This window comes from Clupea harengus, chromosome 15 (genome assembly GCF_900700415.2).
Source record: "Clupea harengus chromosome 15, Ch_v2.0.2, whole genome shotgun sequence".
Classification (NCBI taxonomy): Eukaryota; Metazoa; Chordata; class Actinopteri; order Clupeiformes; family Clupeidae; genus Clupea; species Clupea harengus.
In genome coordinates, this window is record NC_045166.1 from 16,765,194 (window position 1) to 16,784,904 (window position 19,711).

Here is a 19,711-nt window from a genome sequence, read left to right on the forward strand (position 1 = left end):
TGTCCCAAACACATTTCTCTAACAGCCAGAGAATAGAGAAATGCTCTTGGAGTAATGGACAGAGTGGTCAATAGAAATTGTATAGTATTCAGTAGGATTCTCTATGGCTGGGGCTAATTGTCCTGCTTCTTTCCTTCTAGTTCCATCACTTTAATTCCACCAGTGCAAATCCTTGGCCTGACGAAAATCCAGTGTCCAGGGATCGCAACTGCTAAGGGTTGGCTATTGAAAGCACAATCTGCCTTTCACCTAATGTTAGATCTGTGCTCTGCATCTCCACATTAAAACACGTTTATCATATTAAGTACTTGATCTACATTTTTCATTTCCTTGTATTACTTAGTTGTAAAATAATGAACATTTAAAATCTATCTCATGTCATTCATCTTTTATTTGTTTCAGTCTTTCCTGCTTTTATGGACATTTTTATTATTTAAGCTTTACTCTTTAATTTGGTCTGATCTCTTTTACTTCTTTGATTCCATACATTGCCTCTTATGTTTTGAATCATTAAAGGCTTTACTGAAAGCTAGCACCACACACACACACACACAACTCCAAGGATGGCTTCAAAAGAGTTATATCAATCGAAACCAGGTAGGACTGGGACTTGCCCTCGAGGACACGCAGGATTAGAGGCCCCGTGAAAAAGTATCGCGTTCAAAGTGCCTGCACAGAGAGACGATAGCGCTCTGCTTACCTCAGAGGGTTTTTACATGAAAAGGAAACGACCCTGTGTGGAGGTTAAAAGGTGCTGACGCCGCTCGTCTCTCATGCGACCTCTGGGGGGGGGTAGGCAGATTACGGAAATTCGAGATCCGGACACGTGAATAAATAATACGCGGATGGCCAATCTCCCGCAGACAGATTTGGCCCTAGCGCAACCTCTTCTTGCAACTTCAGAAATCGTATACCCAACCGTTGTCCTCACCTGCGGTGTGTGTGAGAGAGAGAGGGAGAGAGAGAGAGAAATGAAGGGCCAAGCTTGTCTTACTGTCGCCTAAGAGAGAACGGTGGTGATCGGCGACTTTAAAAGGTGTGATACAACAACACTCATACATAGTTTCAACTGATGTGCCATTTTAGCTTCAGTCGAAGACTGCAGTTTCGCTCAGCTCCATTCTAGGCTACATTGCGTTCTGGAGAATTGCAGTGAGGTCGCCGGTTTTCTTGCGAGGAAATCAAAACCAGGATAGCTCACAACATTATATGAGAAATCCCATCAAATCATCTGGTAAGATGCTGCAACACATCAGAATATTGGGGTTGGAGATTTTGTGTCTCCAAAACGGGCCTCTTCTGGCTGTATCAGACAAGTGACTCGGAGCCTTGTGTCCAACTGCAATTTTATGCCGCTAATCATATTTTAACACATATTTGAATATACAATGTCCATATGAGCTCATAACAAAAAAAGACAAGAAAACATTTCCATTATGTACATTAATTACAGAACAGGGGGCGTCAGCTCAAAGATATTCTGTATGGCTGTTGCCTAATGCTCAGCAAAGAGTTATTGTTAGTTCCACTGCACATTTCAATGATATTGCCAAACCCCATTTCCTGTCAGTAGTTGTCATCAAGATAAGCAATTATTAAAGGTTTAAGCCCCAACTCCATTAAAATACTCACTGTCTGCCAGTAGTCATACAGCAAACCAGCTACTCACAAAACCAGTTCAGACCAGATTCACAACGACACAGAAAACATGCAGAAAGAGATAGAGAAAGACAGGGAGATGGACAGATACACAGACAGACAGACAGAGACAGAAAAAGAGGAGTTGAGAGAGATTGGGAGGTAATTGTCATCCACAATCCAAAATCCTTCTTCTTTTGGTCCTTTCTGTACAATACAGAGGATTACACTGGCAGATGGAGGTCACAGAAAAGTCAGAGTTCAGTGTTAGACTCCAGTGTAACACCTCAACTCCCCCAATGTCTGAAATGGTCATCAGTACTCCCCTAATTCCATGTATGTTGGGGAAGCAGTTCAGTTGTTTGTTTTAATAAAAGTGGGAACTCCAGCTCCTCTAGTGGTGGACTTTGGTAGTTTTTTCATTGCTGACCCTCCACTTGGCTGTAGGCCATTGAAAGGACCTGAATATTTCTGGTGTTGGTGCATCTGTTTATGGGACGCGGTCCCTTTTACCGGTAAACATTATTGATTTGACAGGAGTAATGATGTGACTTCTAAAAAAAATGAAGTTATGTACAAAACCCAAAACAAGTGGCTGCTTGTGTCATTATAGTGGAATCATGAAGGGCTGCATCAGGCACATGTCCACTGGCAGTTCCACAGGGTTGTTCAAGTCATCACAGGTCTAAGAGAAAGAAGCAGAGGAGAAGAGCGAAACAGAGAGGAAGCGAGAGAGACAGAACGGGTGGTGGGGGGTAGTAGAAATGGACTAATGATAAAGAGAGGAAATGTTCAGTTGATTCCAGTGGATGCCTAACACCACGACAAAGCATAAGGTGACTCTGTTTCCTCAGAGGTTATAAACTGTTCACAATCACTCCTCGCTGGTTCGACGATGTTGCAAAGAAAGGAGGTGGGGTTCCTCTCCTCTCATTGGTGGACTTTGGTTGCCGTGGAGCTGTGAGGATGGGGCAAGCTATGGGACCCTGAGGATGCCAGCGAGAGATTAGAGCCAGAAGAGGACATCGCTTGTGGAGTCTGACACCTGAAAACACCAGACACAACAGGAAGTAGAATTACCACCCTGAAACACACCTAAACAAACCCAGCACCTGCCCTAATTGGAGACCTGGGATGACTGTTCTGTGAGTTGCTGTGATACACTCTGATCCATTCACCTTCTTCACTATTAGTTGTCTGCTAAAGAGATACGCACAGTAAACATGGGGTAGCAGAGGATTAGGTTAACCAATGACTAGAGTCTGTGTGAGCCAACGCTAACCTCGGCTAATCCCAGATCTCCTCCCGCTTTACACACCTTTAAGGTTAATCCTAATCTAATCCAATCAGTGGCTCCCTAGTCCCATCGGATTTCTGTGATGTGACTCCTCTCACATCTGATTCTCCTTTTTGGCCTCAGTTTAACCTCATATACACAGACTAGACAACCCAGGAGGACAGAAAGGTAGTGAAGCATTCAGACCTTATGTTGGTGAATGAGGAAGTGTTTTATGGTATATGGTTTCTAGTAGATTTATAGGATTGTAGATTATGGTAGATTATGGGACGCTAATGATTCCTCCACTGTTGTGTTGACTGATCTGAATGTGTAAATGCTTTAAGTAAGTGATTTCCTAACCTCTCAGAAGCTGACACTGGATCTGACGGGCCACACTGAGGAATTCAGCTCGAGGCTAAAGGCATGAGTCAGTGGGATACTAACCTAACACCTAAGCCCTGATAATGGGGGCTTCATTGGAGGAACTATGGGTGGAGGGCCTCGGGGAAGAGCAGATTGAGGACCACTGATTCACAGTGGTTGGATCTTAAGCAATATAGGACTGTCAGTTAACAGATGCTCTAAGACATCCCTGCCCCACAAATTGGTGCTACTGGTCAATATGTTTCAGATGTAGAAGACTGCTTCATGTACACCAATGCGCATGCATACACATTTGAGCACATACAAACACAGGCTGTCACACGCACACACATAGTAAACACACACTAACACACACACACATAGTAAACACACACACACACACACACACACACACACATACTGACCATGAGCGGGACTTCCTGACTCTGGGGGCAGTGGATCTCTCCCTGTAGATGGCATTATCCAGGTGAAACACCCGGCTTGTTTCCGCCTCTGTCCCCGCCTTAGGGAACTCTAGCTGGAACATTGTGGGTGGGGTCATATCAAGCTCCAGGATCATGATATTCTCCGCCTACGGAAACGAGATGTGAGAAGCACCAGACAGAAAATCAGCTCCTATGATGCATGAATAGTGTAGTTATGCAATACCTGAGTTATATAAGTGTAATACTGTGACACTGTGAAGAAATGCATCAGCACCTTCTCTTCCCAAAGAATTCCATGGGAGTGCAGAAACCCACGTTCTTCTTCCCCTCCCCCCTCTCTCTCCCTTACATCTCCCCCCCCCCCCCCCTCCGTTCCCTCTCTCTCTCTCCATCTTGCCAGACCTACCCTATATCTGGAATGGGCGCCCATCGCTATGGCAACCCTGGCGTACTGGCTGATTGGTCGTTTGTAGCCCACTGCGGAGGCCGGTCTCCTCTTCATCTGAGTGTATTTGCTGAGAGTGCGAGAGATGTAAACAGAGAGAGAGAGAGAGAGAGAGCGAGAGAGAGAGAGAACAAGAGAAAAAGGGAGGGAGAGAAAAAGGGGGAGGAATATGACTGAGTATGACAGAGAGGGATGCAAACATGCACACTGGCATTCCCTTGACAAAATAACCGAGCAGCACCATTTGTTGTGGTGTGTGTGTGTGTGTGTGTGTGTGTGTTTGTGTGTGTGTTTGTGTTTGTGTGTGTTTGTGAGTGTATGGATCTCTGTGAAAATGCTATTTTTTGACAGAAGGCAGGCCTGAGTGAGAAAGTGAGTGAATGACCGTGTGTGTGGGGGTGTGTGTGTGTGTGTGTGTGTGTGTGTGTGTGTGTGTGTGTTTGTGTGTGTGTGACGGTGAGGAGGTGTTTGCTGTGCTTCCTTGTTACACAATTATTTGCCCTCAGTTCTCACTGGACATGTTTCTCTTAGAACAGAAAGATCTCAGCGCTTTTATGGTTGTTTTAAAAGGCTGTCTTTGTAATTGTGTGTCTGTTTGTTGAGTGAGGCAATCATCTATCTTTTCAGTAAAAGCCTTGTTCATGTTTCACATCACATCTCACATCACACACACACATACATACACACACACACACACACACACACACACACACACACACACACAATAGTAGCCTATTTTTTTTCTTCCTCTCTCCAGTGTCCAGATGGAGCTTGAGATTTCCTGTGGTGTAGCTACCAGACTCAAACACAGAGACATGCCTAAACTCACACACATGAATGTGTGTGTACACACACACACACACACACACACACACACACACACACACACACACACACACTCCTCCCCATGGCAAGCATTTACCCACCCTGCTGGGTACAGAATGTTACCGTGACCTTCACATTACCCAACCCTACCCCATCCACAAGACATACCCACACACAAACACAATAGATGCACATGTACAGTAATTAACACACACACAAACACAATAGATGCACATGTATAGTAATTAACACATACAGGCCATGCCCCAAAATAGGAACAGTCCCCACACACACAAAGACATGAATTTTCATGTTTAGGCACAGAGTCACAATGGAGTCTTCTCACAGTCTCCACCACAGACTGGAGAGAGCTTTTGGGGTTCATGACTAGCAGGGCTAAAGGCCTGATACTTTTCACACCCACAAAGACACGAGTATTCATGTAAACATGTGCACAAAATAAACACACATACCGCAAACTTGCTCAACACGTGCACACTGCCAGACCAATATATCCATGTCCCTCTGAGTCCCTTTGTTTTTGATATTGACTACATGTAGCATTTCTCATGAGGCAAACATAGCAGTCCTTGCAGTGTCAGACAAAAAATGATGATAAAACGTATAAAACATCAAAGAAGAACAAGAGTTAAAAGAGGCATCAGGAACTAGTAGGGCTGGCAACCTGCTGCTTTCTGAAGGAGATGACAGCATTGTAACAATCCCAATGACAGAAGGGTTTGTCTTTTCTATGGAATACTACATAAACCTGCACAGTATAGGCTCTTACTGGAACTCCAGAAACTTTAGACGTCTAATTGTGCCAATTAAAAAAGAACCAAGCCTCCGAGACAACTTAAATCTGCTTCATTTCCACGTTCTTTAAATTACTACAATTGCATTACTTTAGAGGACACCTCCCATCCCTTCCTCGTCAGAAGCTCTCATTTAGGAAGGTATTATGTGATTGCTTTGCTAGGATTGCAGTGACCCAAGAGACAAAGCGAATGAATTGTGCATATAAAGTAAGCCAGTCTGGTCTCCAGCATAATATAAAGCTCGGGTGATTAGCGTGGGTGGTGATTTTCTGCCTGGATAGAATTCCTTCCTGCGAGGTGGGTGGAAATCATTTTCATAATGCATTTAGTAGTCACACAACCTTCTCTGCTTCTGGATTCATTTAAGCTTGAAAGACACCTGTATTACCCATATAAATGTTGTGGGTCACACCATAGAAAATATTTACGTTTAGTCTATTATAAACTGGAATGTCAAACCTCCCTACTACAGCTGTACTAGGTGAGCCTTTAGTTCCTCAGGGAAATTAGGGGTTATTGGGTCACCCAAAGGTCATTGAGAGGTCACTGGGGTTGCAGATAGGTCACACTCACTTTTCTGAGGGAACCAGGGGCTGGAACTTCCACTGGTCCTCCTCGGTGTCGAACACCAGTCGGTTCATGATCTTGTTCTTCTCCTCGGGTGGGATGAAGTTCTCAATGATCAGGTATCTGCAAGTACACACACACACACACACACACACACACACACACACACACACACACACACACACACACACACAAACACAAGGACAAACAAACAAAAGCATAAAAGCAAATAAAATGGATGTTTTTACAATTAATATTAAGATTATATATACTGTAAATGTGCGTGTGTGGCAAGGGCGTAGGTTTGCATATGGTCCATAGGGACTAGTCACGACCAAAGATACAATTGTCCCCACCAATATGTTGTTAATTTGAATTGCCTGTTAGAAAAAAAAATATTGCACAATATACTTGCAAACTCATTCGTATTATTATCTATACTATGTTCGTCGCCCAGAAGAAGTTGGAAAGTTTTCCAATGCGCCCTCGAGACTGCGAGACAAGATGCTGTCATTTCATTGGCTGAGGAGGCTCAGCACTACTAAAAGCTACTAAATACACCAGGAAATAATAAAGCCTCTATACTATTAGTATTTCGTTTGGTCTCAGAATTGATATTTTTGACCCTTTTGTGCTTTGTAGATAGGAAAATGCCACCAAAAAAGGAAAGAGACATCCAAAGTTTTTTCACCGCCCAGAGAGTAAGTAGCTATCAAGAAGCCCAGGTCGTTGTTAGTTAGCTAGTAGGCTAACTACCCTCACAGTGCAAACCTGCTAGCCTAACATCGCCACCCATTCTACAATGTCAATGTTTTGAAAGTTGTTAATGTAGAGCATGTAACTTTTGCTTGTATTAAATCTATCCCTAGCATCTGCAATCTTTTGACCAGTGTTTTAGCAGCAGCTGGTCTTGTTGAAGCCAGAAGGATAAAGCTAACCTACCCACATAATGGGACCTCAAAAGTGATATTAACTGGTGATAAGTAGGCCTATATGATCCCTTGGATAGTAATAAGGCTATCTCTGTTCCATGTAATCTTTCGACCAATGTCAGCAGTCAACTAAGCATGGTTAGTGTCTGTATTAAATTGATGAATTACTGTGCAGGAAAAACAGCAGCCTGAAGCTACAGATGTAGAGCAGGGTGATGATGAATCAGCATCAGGGGTTCAGGTGAGACGTTGAATTGTCCATTTTGGTAAAGATTGCATTAAATTGCTGTTTTTTTAAGGGATGTTTAGACAAAGTTACCCATGAATGTTATCATTCACACTGGCTATTTTGAGAATAAATGTTATACTTGTAGGTAGTAAAAAGGTGCTATAAATTGGGATGCCCAAATGTATGCATCATTTAAATTCATTAATACATTATTTCATTATGAGAAAATAATCCAGTACAAATGATGAAGAGCAGGACACTCAGAAGTCCAGTGCAGATGTAGTGCAGGTTGAGAAAGCAGCAGCTGGACCATCAGGGCTTCAGGTAAGGTCTTACTCGTGTTTTGGATATCCAAAAAAGGACAACAAAAAGAAGTGATGTTAATACTTGTAAAAAATGTGGAGAACGTTTTTTATTCATTTATGTAATTATTTATTATTATTTGTATTTTCGGTGCAGAATACTGTTTTGTCTGCCGGGCAGTGTCCCTACCAATGCTGAGAACAAACCTACGCCCTTGGTGTGTGGTGATGTGTTTATGATGTGTCCTAGGAATGTATGAATATATGAGGGCATTTGTCCCTTGAGGTGAGGTAGAGGATTGCACGGGTCCCAGTGCAAAAGAGTAAGGGGAGGAAAAGACTGATGCACGTGCAGGTATAAAATTCAATAAAAGTATATTTTCCGTTATATTTTAAGCTACGGAATGTTATTCGTGTTAGCACAAGAGAAGCAAGAAATAACCCACGTTTTACAAAAACAGGTGCAGGATTGGTGTGTTTTATGTATGGCACATTTTCATGGGAGCAGGCAGGAGTGGGATGGAAAATTCCATCCCATGTAAACATCCACTTGCATGGATTTTCTGGGTGGGAGCGGGACAAAGCGTGAAAGTCACGGATCAGAGTGGTACAAAATATTATATTGTTTTTTGGTAGCGGGACAGGATCTTGCAGGAGCAGGACTGAAGAATCCTGTTGAGAATACTGTGTGTGTGAGAGAGTGTATGGATATCTGTGTGTTAAAGTGTGCTTGACAGTGCTTTCGTGTATGCATGAGTGGATATATCTGTACAATGGGTATGAGTGGGTGCTTCAATGTGTGTGTGTGTGTGTGTGTGTGTGTGTGTGTGTGTGTGTGTGGGTATGTGTGCATGTGTGTGTGGGCGTGTGTGTGTGTGTGTGTGTGTGTGTGTGTGTGTGTAGACTCACTTGAATTTAAGGTCTCTGGTGAGCTCATTCTGAGTCTGCTCCAGCTCCTGCCTGGTACTCACATGTTCATCATTCACATCTTGGATCTCAGCCTTCACTGCCTGCAGCTTTGCATACAACTGCACACACACATAAAGATAGACAGGCGTAGAGAGAGAGAGAGAGAGAGAGAGAGAGAAAGAGAGAGAGAGAGAGAGAGAGAGAGAGAGAGATGAAGGGCAAGTTGGTGAAGGAGAGAGGGAGAAGGAGGAACAGAACAGAGAGGATTATCTGATGTGAGGGGGGTAGAATTGGGTTTTGGTGACACTGCTGCTGGGGGCAAGTATACCAGTCAGTTACCCCTGGCAACAACACTGGAATACCACTGGTGCCCAGCGTCAGGCTTGGCCAATCAGAATTGGTCTCCCAGGCAACCACATAATGCCTTTTCACTTGGTGGAGCTGACTCCCTATCTCAGGAGCAGCCTTGGACTCACTCGTCCACCTTCATCCCCCATTCTTTAATTTATTCATCCATCCATCCTCCATGAACGCGTCATCCCTCTCTTATTCACAGAGGTACATCAGTCATCATTTTATCTAGTCATCCATCCAGTTGATAGAAACGCTGTCACATCATGTAAGGCTTTGTTTTTTCAGGCTATGCAGAGATATATCAGTATTGGATATGAAAATCACACAAGTTAATCTACATAACAGACAGACACACACACACACACACACACACACACACACACACACACACACACACACACACACACACACACACACACACACACACACACACACACACACACACACACACTCAGACATACAACTCAAATCTGTACCAGAACTAAGACACACATAAGAATACCCACACATGCACATACACACAGACACACACACACATACAAATACACACAGCAAAACACTTCAACCAAGAGGTGCACATAAGCACTACATTAGCAGCAGCCGCCACCCATCACACCTGCACTCATTATTCAGACACTTACATTCAGACAAGGAGGAGAGAAGAGGAAAAGTGACAAGAAGGGAGAGGTAGTTGGTCTGTGAGTGAGGTAGGGAGGTGTGGTGGATAGGAGATGTAGTCGGAGAAGGTTAGTCAAGGTAGTCTGAGATAGATGACTGCAAAAAGGAGGGTTTATCAGCGCAGATCATCGTTGTGGGGCAAAGAGTGATACAGACTGTAGTCTGAGGCTTCCAAACATAAAGGTTAGTCTAAAGTCCAGGGAAGAGTTAGAAAGGTGAGGAGGGTGAGGGATCTAAGGCTGGATCCAAATACTCCTGAAGTTGCTGCTCCATGAGACAGCTCTAGTTAACCAGTGCTGACCTAGGGCAGTGGGCATAGCTGGATAAGGCAGTGGGGCATAGCTGGATCAGTATCACAAAGCAATGGCTTTCAAAGTATTTGGACCCAGCCCTGTTTTTTTTTAGTTAGCATGTTAGCATTAGCCCCCATTAGCATTAACCTCAATTAGCATTTGCCTCTGTTAGCAATAGCCTCCGTTAGCAGTGGAGGGCTGGGAGAGGCTCAGAGAGGTGGGCGGCAAACGAAGGAGGGGACGAAGAGACCGACAAACCTTTTTGTACTGATAAATAAGGAGGGCGGGTCCACGAGGGAGGTGGGGTCACAACACAGCCCAAGGGGTCATAAGGAAAGTCAAAGGGTAAGGGTTGGGGGGGCAAAGAGGAACAGCGACATAGGAGATCAGCATCACAGGGATACACATACAAAGGATAGACAAACAAACAAACACGTGTGTGTGTGTGTGTGTGAGAAAGAGAGTGAAGGTGTGTGTGAATGGATTCTTAGAACACATATTAATGCCATTGTCATTGTTTTGATGTGGAGAATTACTGATGAAAGTTATAGATTTAATCTTAATCTTAAATAATAGATAAATAGATAACAAAGACTATGTATGTGTGTGCGCGTGTGTGTGTGGGTGTGGGTGTGTGTGTGTGTGTGTGTGTGTGTGTGTGTGTGTGTGTGTGTGAGAGAGTGTCTCACCTTTTTAAGTTTCTTGGTCTTGAGCTCCACCTCCTGCTGCAGAGAGGAGAAGGTTTCTCTGAGCTCCAGGGTCTCCTCATCCTGAGCCAGCATCTGCTGCTGCATCTCCCTCTCCGTGCGAGTCTACACACACACACACAAACAAACACGCACACACACATAAACACATCATGTCAACATATATGTATATACGCACTCACACATATAATCCCACATATGCACTGAGACCCATGGCCTAGCATGGATGTTTCTGCATGGATGTTCAAAACCTGTCTAGGAGGGCTCCTTTGAACCATCAAACACAATCCTGTGTGTGTGTGTGTGTGTGTGTGTGTGTGTGTGTGTGTGTGTATCACCTGTTCAGTAATCTCCTGCCTCTTCAGCTCCAGCATCTTCTGCTGCTCATTGGTGTGATCGATTATGTTCTTCCCACCAACCAAGAGCTTGCTCTCCAGTGCCTGGCAACAAGACATATGGGTCATTAGCAATGCACAATTAGTGAGCATACTAGCGATAATAAACTAAATAAAGACTAATAGGCAACAGGGGGTTGTGATATAACATGCTCATGGCTCAGAGATGCCATCTGGAAATTCCAAAATATATTGGCAGAGATTCCCTATTTACAGAAAAAACATAAAGAGCAATATCTATCTCTATCTCACACACACACACACACACACACACACACACACACACACACACACACACACACACACACACACACACACACACACACACACACACACACACACACACACACATACATACAGTACACAGCTCTGGTTTATTACTGTGTTTGTGTGTTTCCGTATGACAGTGTTTGTGTAAGATTAGGAGGCCTACCAAATTTGATGATATAACATATTTCGTGAAGGAATTATCTACAACTGCTACAATCAGTCTGGTGACTTGCTACAGTGTGGTGCCTTGATTTCACATGGAATACACACAAGAACACACACACACACGCACACACATACACCTATATAAAGATTAAAGCCTCAAAACTGATGGAAATCCTCTTTGTGGATTTGCCCTGGGTCAGGGAAGACTTCCTGTTTACGATTCATCTCCCAGAACACACACACACACACACACATACGCACACACACACACGCACACACACACACGCGCACACACACACACACACACACACACACGACTGTCTGAGGCAGGGAGATGCTGAATAAAATGACTCTCTCATGAATCAGTCGTTTGTTTTCTGTGAGTGATTCTGTTGTTCTTTTGTTCTTTCTGAGAGGAGCCACCCTTCATTACAGCCTTATTCATCTCTACAGCCCAAGAGTGGGACACACAAACACACACACACACACACACACACACACACACACACACACACACACACACACACACAATTTGCCTACACACGTACTCACTGAAGCAGAGAAGAATGCATATCAGCCTTCCATTATTCAGTTTTTTCTGTGCATGATTCCCATAGACCTCCACTGAGAATCAACACTACCGTACTATAAGCTTAAGACCACTACTGCTGATTGGACACACACAGACACACACACACACACACACTATTTCAGATGCAACACTTCCAAACCCCTTTTCCGTTTAGACGACTGCTGCCAGCCCAGATGAAGTTTTGTGTCTCTCCTGACTCCCCACATACAGTCCAGTCCATGGGCAGCCACTCTGGAGTGGGTGGGATGCCAAAGACAGGCACCCACCAGGGGTACAAATTAACAGACAAAGCTAATGGTTCAACCCATCCATCAAACTGTTACTACACTGGCAGCAGGCCAAGATTTCTACCCACTGTCCTCATACAAACACCACTGTTGTCCATCTACAGTGTAGTGAGTGTTTATCCAGTCAGAGTTTCACTATCAGTACTGTCAATTCCCTCTGGGATAACAAGGCAATGTCTCTGCAGTAGGCCAGTCAGAATACTTTGCATTATGGACAATCTCATAATATGGACCATAGTACTTTACAAAACAGAACCTTCTCTCACTCCCTCCCCCTCTCTCTCTCTCTCTCTCTCTCTCTCTCTCTCTCTCTCTGTAGTGATGTGGAGTTGAACCTCAGTCTGTAGGACATAAAGCACTCTTTGTGTGCAGTCTGCCGCTTTGGACTCTAATCTGCACACAAAGCTCTTTTATCTTGCCGGCTCGGACCTCGGAGCCGGAGCCAAGCTTTAACAGGCAGATCCACGGACGGCCCACTCAACCCCCAGGACCCCAGGACCAGAGCCCCCCCAGCTTCCACTCAGCCAGATCTATTATAAGGGAGGAGACAAATCCCTTATGGGAAAATGAATAGGAATTCAGGGGGGAAACGGTAATGCTAAAAATGGCAGATTTGTAACTGAAAGTCTTGCCAAGTATTATGAACAGCCAATCACACTGCTGGCACAGGCATAACTGACATTTCATCTCACCTAAACGTTCCATTAATTTCCAGCGTTACCATAGCAATAGCAGTGCCGCGAAATTTGGTGCATGCGCAGAGAGTAAGTCAACATGAAGAACATGAAGTCCTTTTAGCCTTATTTGAGTGGTTGGGGGGGAAATGTTCACACCATTTACGTCAGATTTAAACACAGATTCACGTGATGTAAATGTAATGTCTGTATGACCATCCTAGGTGGGGTTACAGATTACTCCCCATTCATTTCGGTAGAAGCCTGATCTTGTTGCTGCCTGGGGCGCTATCAAGATGGCTGCCAAGTGGAAAGACTTCCCTATAGATAAACCCACAGCATTCTGTTCAGTGGTGTATTTACAGGTGACTAGAGGGACAATTGATTTCCCGATAAAACTCAAGAGCTAATCAAGTTGAGGCGCTTGACCGTTCAGCCAATCAGGAAAGGCCTAGGGGCAGAGTTCATCCAATTGAAATTGTGGAAATGGAAATTCTGTTTCTAGATCATCCATCTATATTTCACACTGAGAAGTACTATTTTTAAAACCCTGCTTTCTCTAATGGGAGAGATTGAGAGATTGAGTGGGAGAGAGACAGCATGGGCCAAGAGGATATAAGGGAGGAAACGAGAGGAGGAGATAAGAGGAGAGAAGAGAAGAGAAGAGAAGAGAAGAGAAGAGAAGAGAAGAGGAGAGGAGAGGAGAGGAGAGGAGAGAAGAGAATAGAAGAGTGGAGGAGAGAAGAGAATAGGAGAGGAGAGAAGAGTGGAGGAGAGAAGAGAAGAGTGGAGAAGCCTCATGCAAGGCAAATATTGTTGCTGTCTGCAGACACTCACACACACAGACACTCACACACACACACACACACACACACACACACACACACACACACACACACACACACACACACACACACACACACACACACACACACACAGAAACCCCTTAAGGAGTCTTACAACCATTTCTCATCAGCTCTGCCCTCTGATGGGAATCTCACTACCGTTCATCACCATGGATACGAGAGAGGATGGGGGGGGGGGGGGGGGGGGAGAGAAATGTGAGTCAGCAACATATAGCCCTGTAAATCACATCCACACTGCACACACTGCCACTGCGCCTGAGCCAGCAATAGAATAGGTCCTGAGGGGACTTAGCCATGAGGGATGGATGGAGAGAGAGAGGCAGAGAAAGAAAGAGAGGGAGCAAGAACAAGAGAGAGAGAGAGAGTAGGGGGTCATGGCTTAGGAAAGAAAGACGGCACTTTATGTCAGTTCTTAGAAACAAGCTACATGGTTATACAAGCACAAACACGCACATGTCATCTACACGTCATGCACATGAAAAATGTACCAAACAGCACTCTAATGTTGTGATGGAACCCCCTCCCATGAAAACACACACACACACACACACATCATTGGAACATCTTATATCGCCATAGTAACAGGAAGATGGCTGTGTTTAATTATGCATGCAGGGAGGAGAGAAGTTGATAGGTCGATTTCTCCTGGTGGGTCTACCCCCCGGACAGACAGACACACACACACACACACACACACACACACACACACACACACACACACACACAGAGACACATTCACACACACACAGACAAACACACACACAGACACACACACACCAGCCTCTGGTGCTGACTCATCAATATTTAAACGCGAGATGCTACAGGGTCGGTGATGACTGACTGAGACAAAGATGCTGAGAATAGAAAGGGGATTGCATGTGCTCACATGTACACACACACACTCACACACACACACACACACACACAAACAAACACATACACACACACACATACACACACACACACACACACAATCCTCCTTTTGTTGCCTGGCCTCTTTCCTCTCTCTCTCTTTTCCTTCCTGTGTGTGTATGTATGCACACCCTTCCTGTGTGTGTGTATGAGTTTGCATGTGTTCCATACACCTTTGTCCAGCTGACACAACACAGTGATAGCTGTTATGTTTCTGACGACAAAAAATACTCTTATCCTCCCTACCACTGTTAAATGGACTTTGGATTTGGCTCAAAGGACCCAATGTAAATCTTATTTTCCTAGCGGTAGGTGCCGCTAATGATGACGTGTTACTGTACCAGTAGGGGAGCCATTGTTGGTGTATCTGTTGAACAGTGGCAAGGCAGGAACTGATGAGTCATCCCCTGACGGGATATGGTGGGGTAGGCAGTTGTTTTTAAATCATGGCAAAACCCTCGACCCCTACAGAAGCCCTCTGTTTCCCTAAAGCTTATTCCTCTTACCCCCCACCCCACCCCATTCTCCAGTACTCACTGTGGTGCTCTAAACTAGGAGGGAGAGAGAGAGAGAGAGAGAGAGTGTGTGTGTGAGAGAGGGAGAGCGAGAGAGAGAGAGAGAGAGAACTGGAACACTGCAAATTTTGACCCAGAAAAGAGCTCTAAGAATAACCCTTTTGCTTGGACAACATCACCGGAGAGAACCGGCAGATCAACTAAAGGATAACACCCACACAAACACACACATAAGCACATGTGAACTAATACAACCATATAGTGAGGAGGTTACATGAGCTCTAAGATCACAGGTATTTGTGATTCTATATGTGGACATGTGTGTGCTACATCCTTGAGGGAGATCACATTGTGCTTGGGCCTTCAATAATGAGCTTGCTGCCAGAAATCTTCACACACAGATACACACACACACAAAAACACAACACAGTGTGACTCCCCAAATGGGTGGTCTTTCACACACCTCACTACTCTGACAAGTTCCGGAACCGCGAAATGCAAACAAATAAACACACACACACACACACACACACACACACACACACACACACACACACACACACACACACACACACACACACACACACACACACACACACACACACCCTGACAGGAAAGAGCAGATGTGCTTAATCAATGCCACAAATGCATTCCCACTAACATGAACTGGCTCTGCCTGGTAACTTCCGTCTTATTGGCTGTTGGCATTCACAGGAAATGAAGAGAGACTGTTACGATTTGATTGGCTGACTGCAACATACTTCTATTCCAAAACAACAAACATGGAGACATTCTGACTGTAGTGGATCCTATTGTCCAGGGCAGATGGGACAAACTCTATATCTCACAAGAGGAAACCTCCTTGTCTTTGCGTCTTCTAATTACTACATAGAGTACCCTGATACAGTAAACAGTTTGCCTTTTTCAAAGTGAGGAACACTAAAAAGAGCTAACACAGAACAAAATAAATGTGTCAGTGACCTGACCTTCTCTGTCTCTCTCTGTATCTCTCTCTTTGTGTGTGTGTGTGTGTGTGTGTGTGTGTGTGTGTGTGTGAGAGAGAGAGAGAGAGTGAGAGACAGAGAGAGGGAGAGAGAGAAAGAGAGAGAGACAAAAGAGGAAAACTCCTTTGGCAGTACATATTGATTAAATACCGGCTCTGCAAAATCAGGGCAAAGTCACTGAAGCTGTGAACTCGTTCATTTCCTCTGTGTGTGTGTGTGTGTGGGGGTGCACATCCGTGATCAGAGTGCTGATAGTGTGATGAATGTGCATGGACTGGTCAGCACTGCTCAGTATGGATGCATTATCCTAATCTTTAGGATGATCTCATTTGTGCAAAACTACCCCCTTAATCCACTAACAGGGATTAAATATGGCCTTCTTTTAAATACAGGAAACACACACACACACACACACAAACACACACACACACACACAAACACACACACACAACAATGCACATGTTCCTTTTTTGCAGCCCAACAGGAAATGACACCAACAGGATCTACAGTGCAGAGAGCATCCTGTAATCTGGATGTTCAACCTGGACTGTTAAAATCCACACAGATCCAAACAACAAAGACCAAAAAAATACATCAAATACATCGAAGACCGACACACACACTCACATACATGCATAGATGAGACATCACACACACACAGACATAAACACACACACACACAAACATAAACACATACTCTCTCTCTCTCTCTCTCTGGCGCAAACACTCACCTTGACTTTAGTGGTGAGCTGCTCAGCGGCCTCCTGCTCCTTCTGCAGAACTCCCATCATCCTCTCCTTCTCCTCCAGAAGCCTGTGTTTCTCCTCAGCCACTAGGCTGCGGTCATCCATGATGTCGGCCTTCTCTTGCTCCAGCCTCTCCTGTTGCTGTTGCACATAGGCCTTGGCCTCCTTCACCACACGGGCCTCATCATCTTCCACCTCTTCCACCTCATCCTCCTCCTCATCCTTCAACTCTCCATCTGATTCCCCATCCTCCGTGATGCCTCTCATTCTTCTCTCTTTCTTCTCTTTTGTCAAGACCCCTCGCTTGTCCAGCTGGGCCTTCAGTCTGGCAATCTCCTCTTGGAATTCCCGAAGAAGAGCATCTTTGGGGTCCTCATTGACGCGCGGCTTGTTGCGGATGTTTTTAGCGCGGTTGGCGTAGCGTAGAGTGCTGAGGCTCTCCTCGTAGTTGTAGGCAGCCGGCCCGAGGGTGGCCACCATCAGGGTTTTGGCGTTGCCGCCCAAGGAGTCCTGAAGCAGTCGCGTTAGTTTGGAGTCGCGGTAAGGGACATGTGAACTGCGCCCATCCACCAGCGCTGAGATAACGTTTCCCAGCGCCGACAATGACAGGTTGATCTTGGTGGCCTCCTTTAAGCGCTCTCCCCGGACGCCGGTCTTGGCTTGTCGCTCGCTGCCCGCCAGGTCCACCAGGTTGAGCCTGCCAACCCGGATGTGGTTCTGCCCATCAGGCCCCATCTGGCTGCACTCCACCGTGATGAGAAAGATGGCATGCGAGCGGGAGCTGTGTTCATTCATGTTTGTGAAACCAATGGAGCGCGTCTGGTTGCCCACGTTCATTACGTGCTCGATCTCTTTGACATTCTTTGTAACCAAAGAGGACAAGTCACGGATGTAGATACCCGAGTCCGGGTTCTCCTTCAGCTCCAGTTTGCGGCTGTGGTCCTTGACGAGAAGGTCCCGGATCTCTTCCTGGTATATCTCTAGGTAGGAGGCGCGCACCAAGTACTGCTGGTTCTGTGAGCGAGAAATATGTGTGAAGATGTGTTCGAATGAGTTGGGGATGATGCCGCGTTTCTCTGGGTCCTGCCACTGGCCTTGCATTGTGTATGTCTTCCCAGTGCCAGTCTGGCCATAAGCGAAGATCGTTCCATTGAAACCTTCTAGAACGGAGTCTATGAGTGGCCGTACCGTCTCGTCGTACAGATCACTTTGCTTGGATCTCGCATCATAGACTGCGTCGAAAGTGAAGGATTTGAGGAGCTCGGCCGGAGCGGCCCGAGGGTTCCGCAGCGCGAGCTGTCCCAATTTTACATCCATGTCAACGACGTTCTCATAAGCAGCCGCCTCCTCCTTTTGGTTGAGCGGACGGCACCGTACCACCACCTTCACCGTCTCACAATTCTTCGTTTTGGACATTTTCTTCTTTGATTCCGGGCTGTCAACAACAAAAGTCTGAAACCTTGCGCACAAGATTACTCAAATCAGCTGTCATAAGGCATCACGCGATGGAAGACTGTATTTGCTGTGCCTACTGTACGCATATTTGCTCTCCCCTTGTTGAATCTCCGCTGCGGAAATTTCATAAACAAAAGAAAGCGCTAGCCGCAGACAGTAACGAATGAATGAAATCATACACACTTTGTCGCTCGTAAATCCCCTTTAGATCGCGTTTCACCAGCAGTCAAGTGATAGTCCGTGCATGTCGGTGACGCCTATCCGCCGCTGCAGCCCATCCCGAGTCGGCGATGCAGCTGCTCTTGCCACTGCGATGTGGGATGCGGCGGCTCCGTGCCCCAATGAGAGCTAGATCAGACAAACACACATAGACACAACTCAACCCGCACGCATACGCACACTTTACGTTGTCTCATGCAAACCCCCTCTACATCACTGCAGACGAAACATCGGTGAACCATGGGAAATTGAGTCTTAATTGCCCTTGTGGTCACCAATCGCTACTCGGCTACCAGCCCGGTGCGCGTCGAATTTAGATGTTCTTTATATTAGCCTAGACTGACACATTCAGCAACTGTAAATACAAACTTAACCTAACAGAAACATGCACTATTACTGGTTTACTATTCCCTTTCAAGCTGCATCATATCCAACTTAAACTATTTTTGTGGTTTATAAAAATGGAACGCTTCGATGAGCTTGTCCACCTATTACTAAACTACCCAAAATATCGTAAATAATCCAAATGGGCGAAAGAGCATGGTAAAATATTATTCAACTCCACCATCTAGTGGTCAAATTTAGAAGTTATGTTACTGCCCGTCAGATACGTTTTACCAACAGAGGGCAGCATCGCACCTCAATAGGCTTCACAGGACACGCGGTTGTGAACTCAATTGCAGAATGATAGATTTTCTCACAACACAAATCCCACATAATACGCAGAAGATAACACCCCTGCAGTAAACACAGGTTTGACTGCGAGGATGTTTGTGTGGCCTTTAGGAAATTAGGATAGGCCTTGACTGTTTGAACAAGGACTAGT

At 45.2% G+C, this 19,711-nt stretch overlaps 1 protein-coding gene across 2 annotated transcripts; it reads right to left on the minus strand.

Moving 5' to 3' along the window:
- Window positions 1–1,334: 1,334 nt before the first annotated feature.
- LOC105907289 (kinesin-like protein KIF3C) lies at window positions 1,335–19,405 on the minus strand. Of its 2 annotated transcripts, XM_031581780.2 has the most exons (9): window positions 17,197–19,405; window positions 11,124–11,225; window positions 10,768–10,890; window positions 10,337–10,345; window positions 8,754–8,872; window positions 6,388–6,504; window positions 4,133–4,241; window positions 3,706–3,872; window positions 1,335–2,683 (listed from the first exon to the last, which is right to left on the minus strand). In XM_031581780.2, the coding sequence occupies exons 1-9, from the start codon at window positions 18,625–18,627 to the stop codon at window positions 2,569–2,571; spliced, it is 2,292 nt and encodes a 763-aa protein (XP_031437640.1). In that variant the 5' UTR covers window positions 18,628–19,405; the 3' UTR covers window positions 1,335–2,568. The 2 variants fall into 2 exon arrangements, with proteins under 2 accessions (XP_031437640.1, XP_012691043.1); XM_012835589.3 differs by lacking the exon at window positions 10,337–10,345 and having other exon boundaries at window positions 17,197–19,403.
- Between the last annotated feature and the right edge of the window lie 306 nt (window positions 19,406–19,711).

What these genes read in the sequence shown, in the direction of transcription:
- LOC105907289 (XM_031581780.2), bottom strand. Translation starts at nt 18,627, where the DNA reads ATGTCCAAAACGAAGAATTGTGAGACGGTGAAGGTGGTGGTACGGTGC. An exon ending in GGCAGGAGATTACTGAACAG is followed by an intron (nt 10,891 to 11,123) that starts GTGATACACACA and finishes GTGTGTGTGTAG; the next exon opens with ACTCGCACGGAGAGGGAGAT. An exon ending in CCCCTGGTTCCCTCAGAAAA is followed by an intron (nt 4,242 to 6,387) that starts GTGAGTGTGACC and finishes TCGCACTCTCAG; the next exon opens with CAAATACACTCAGATGAAGA.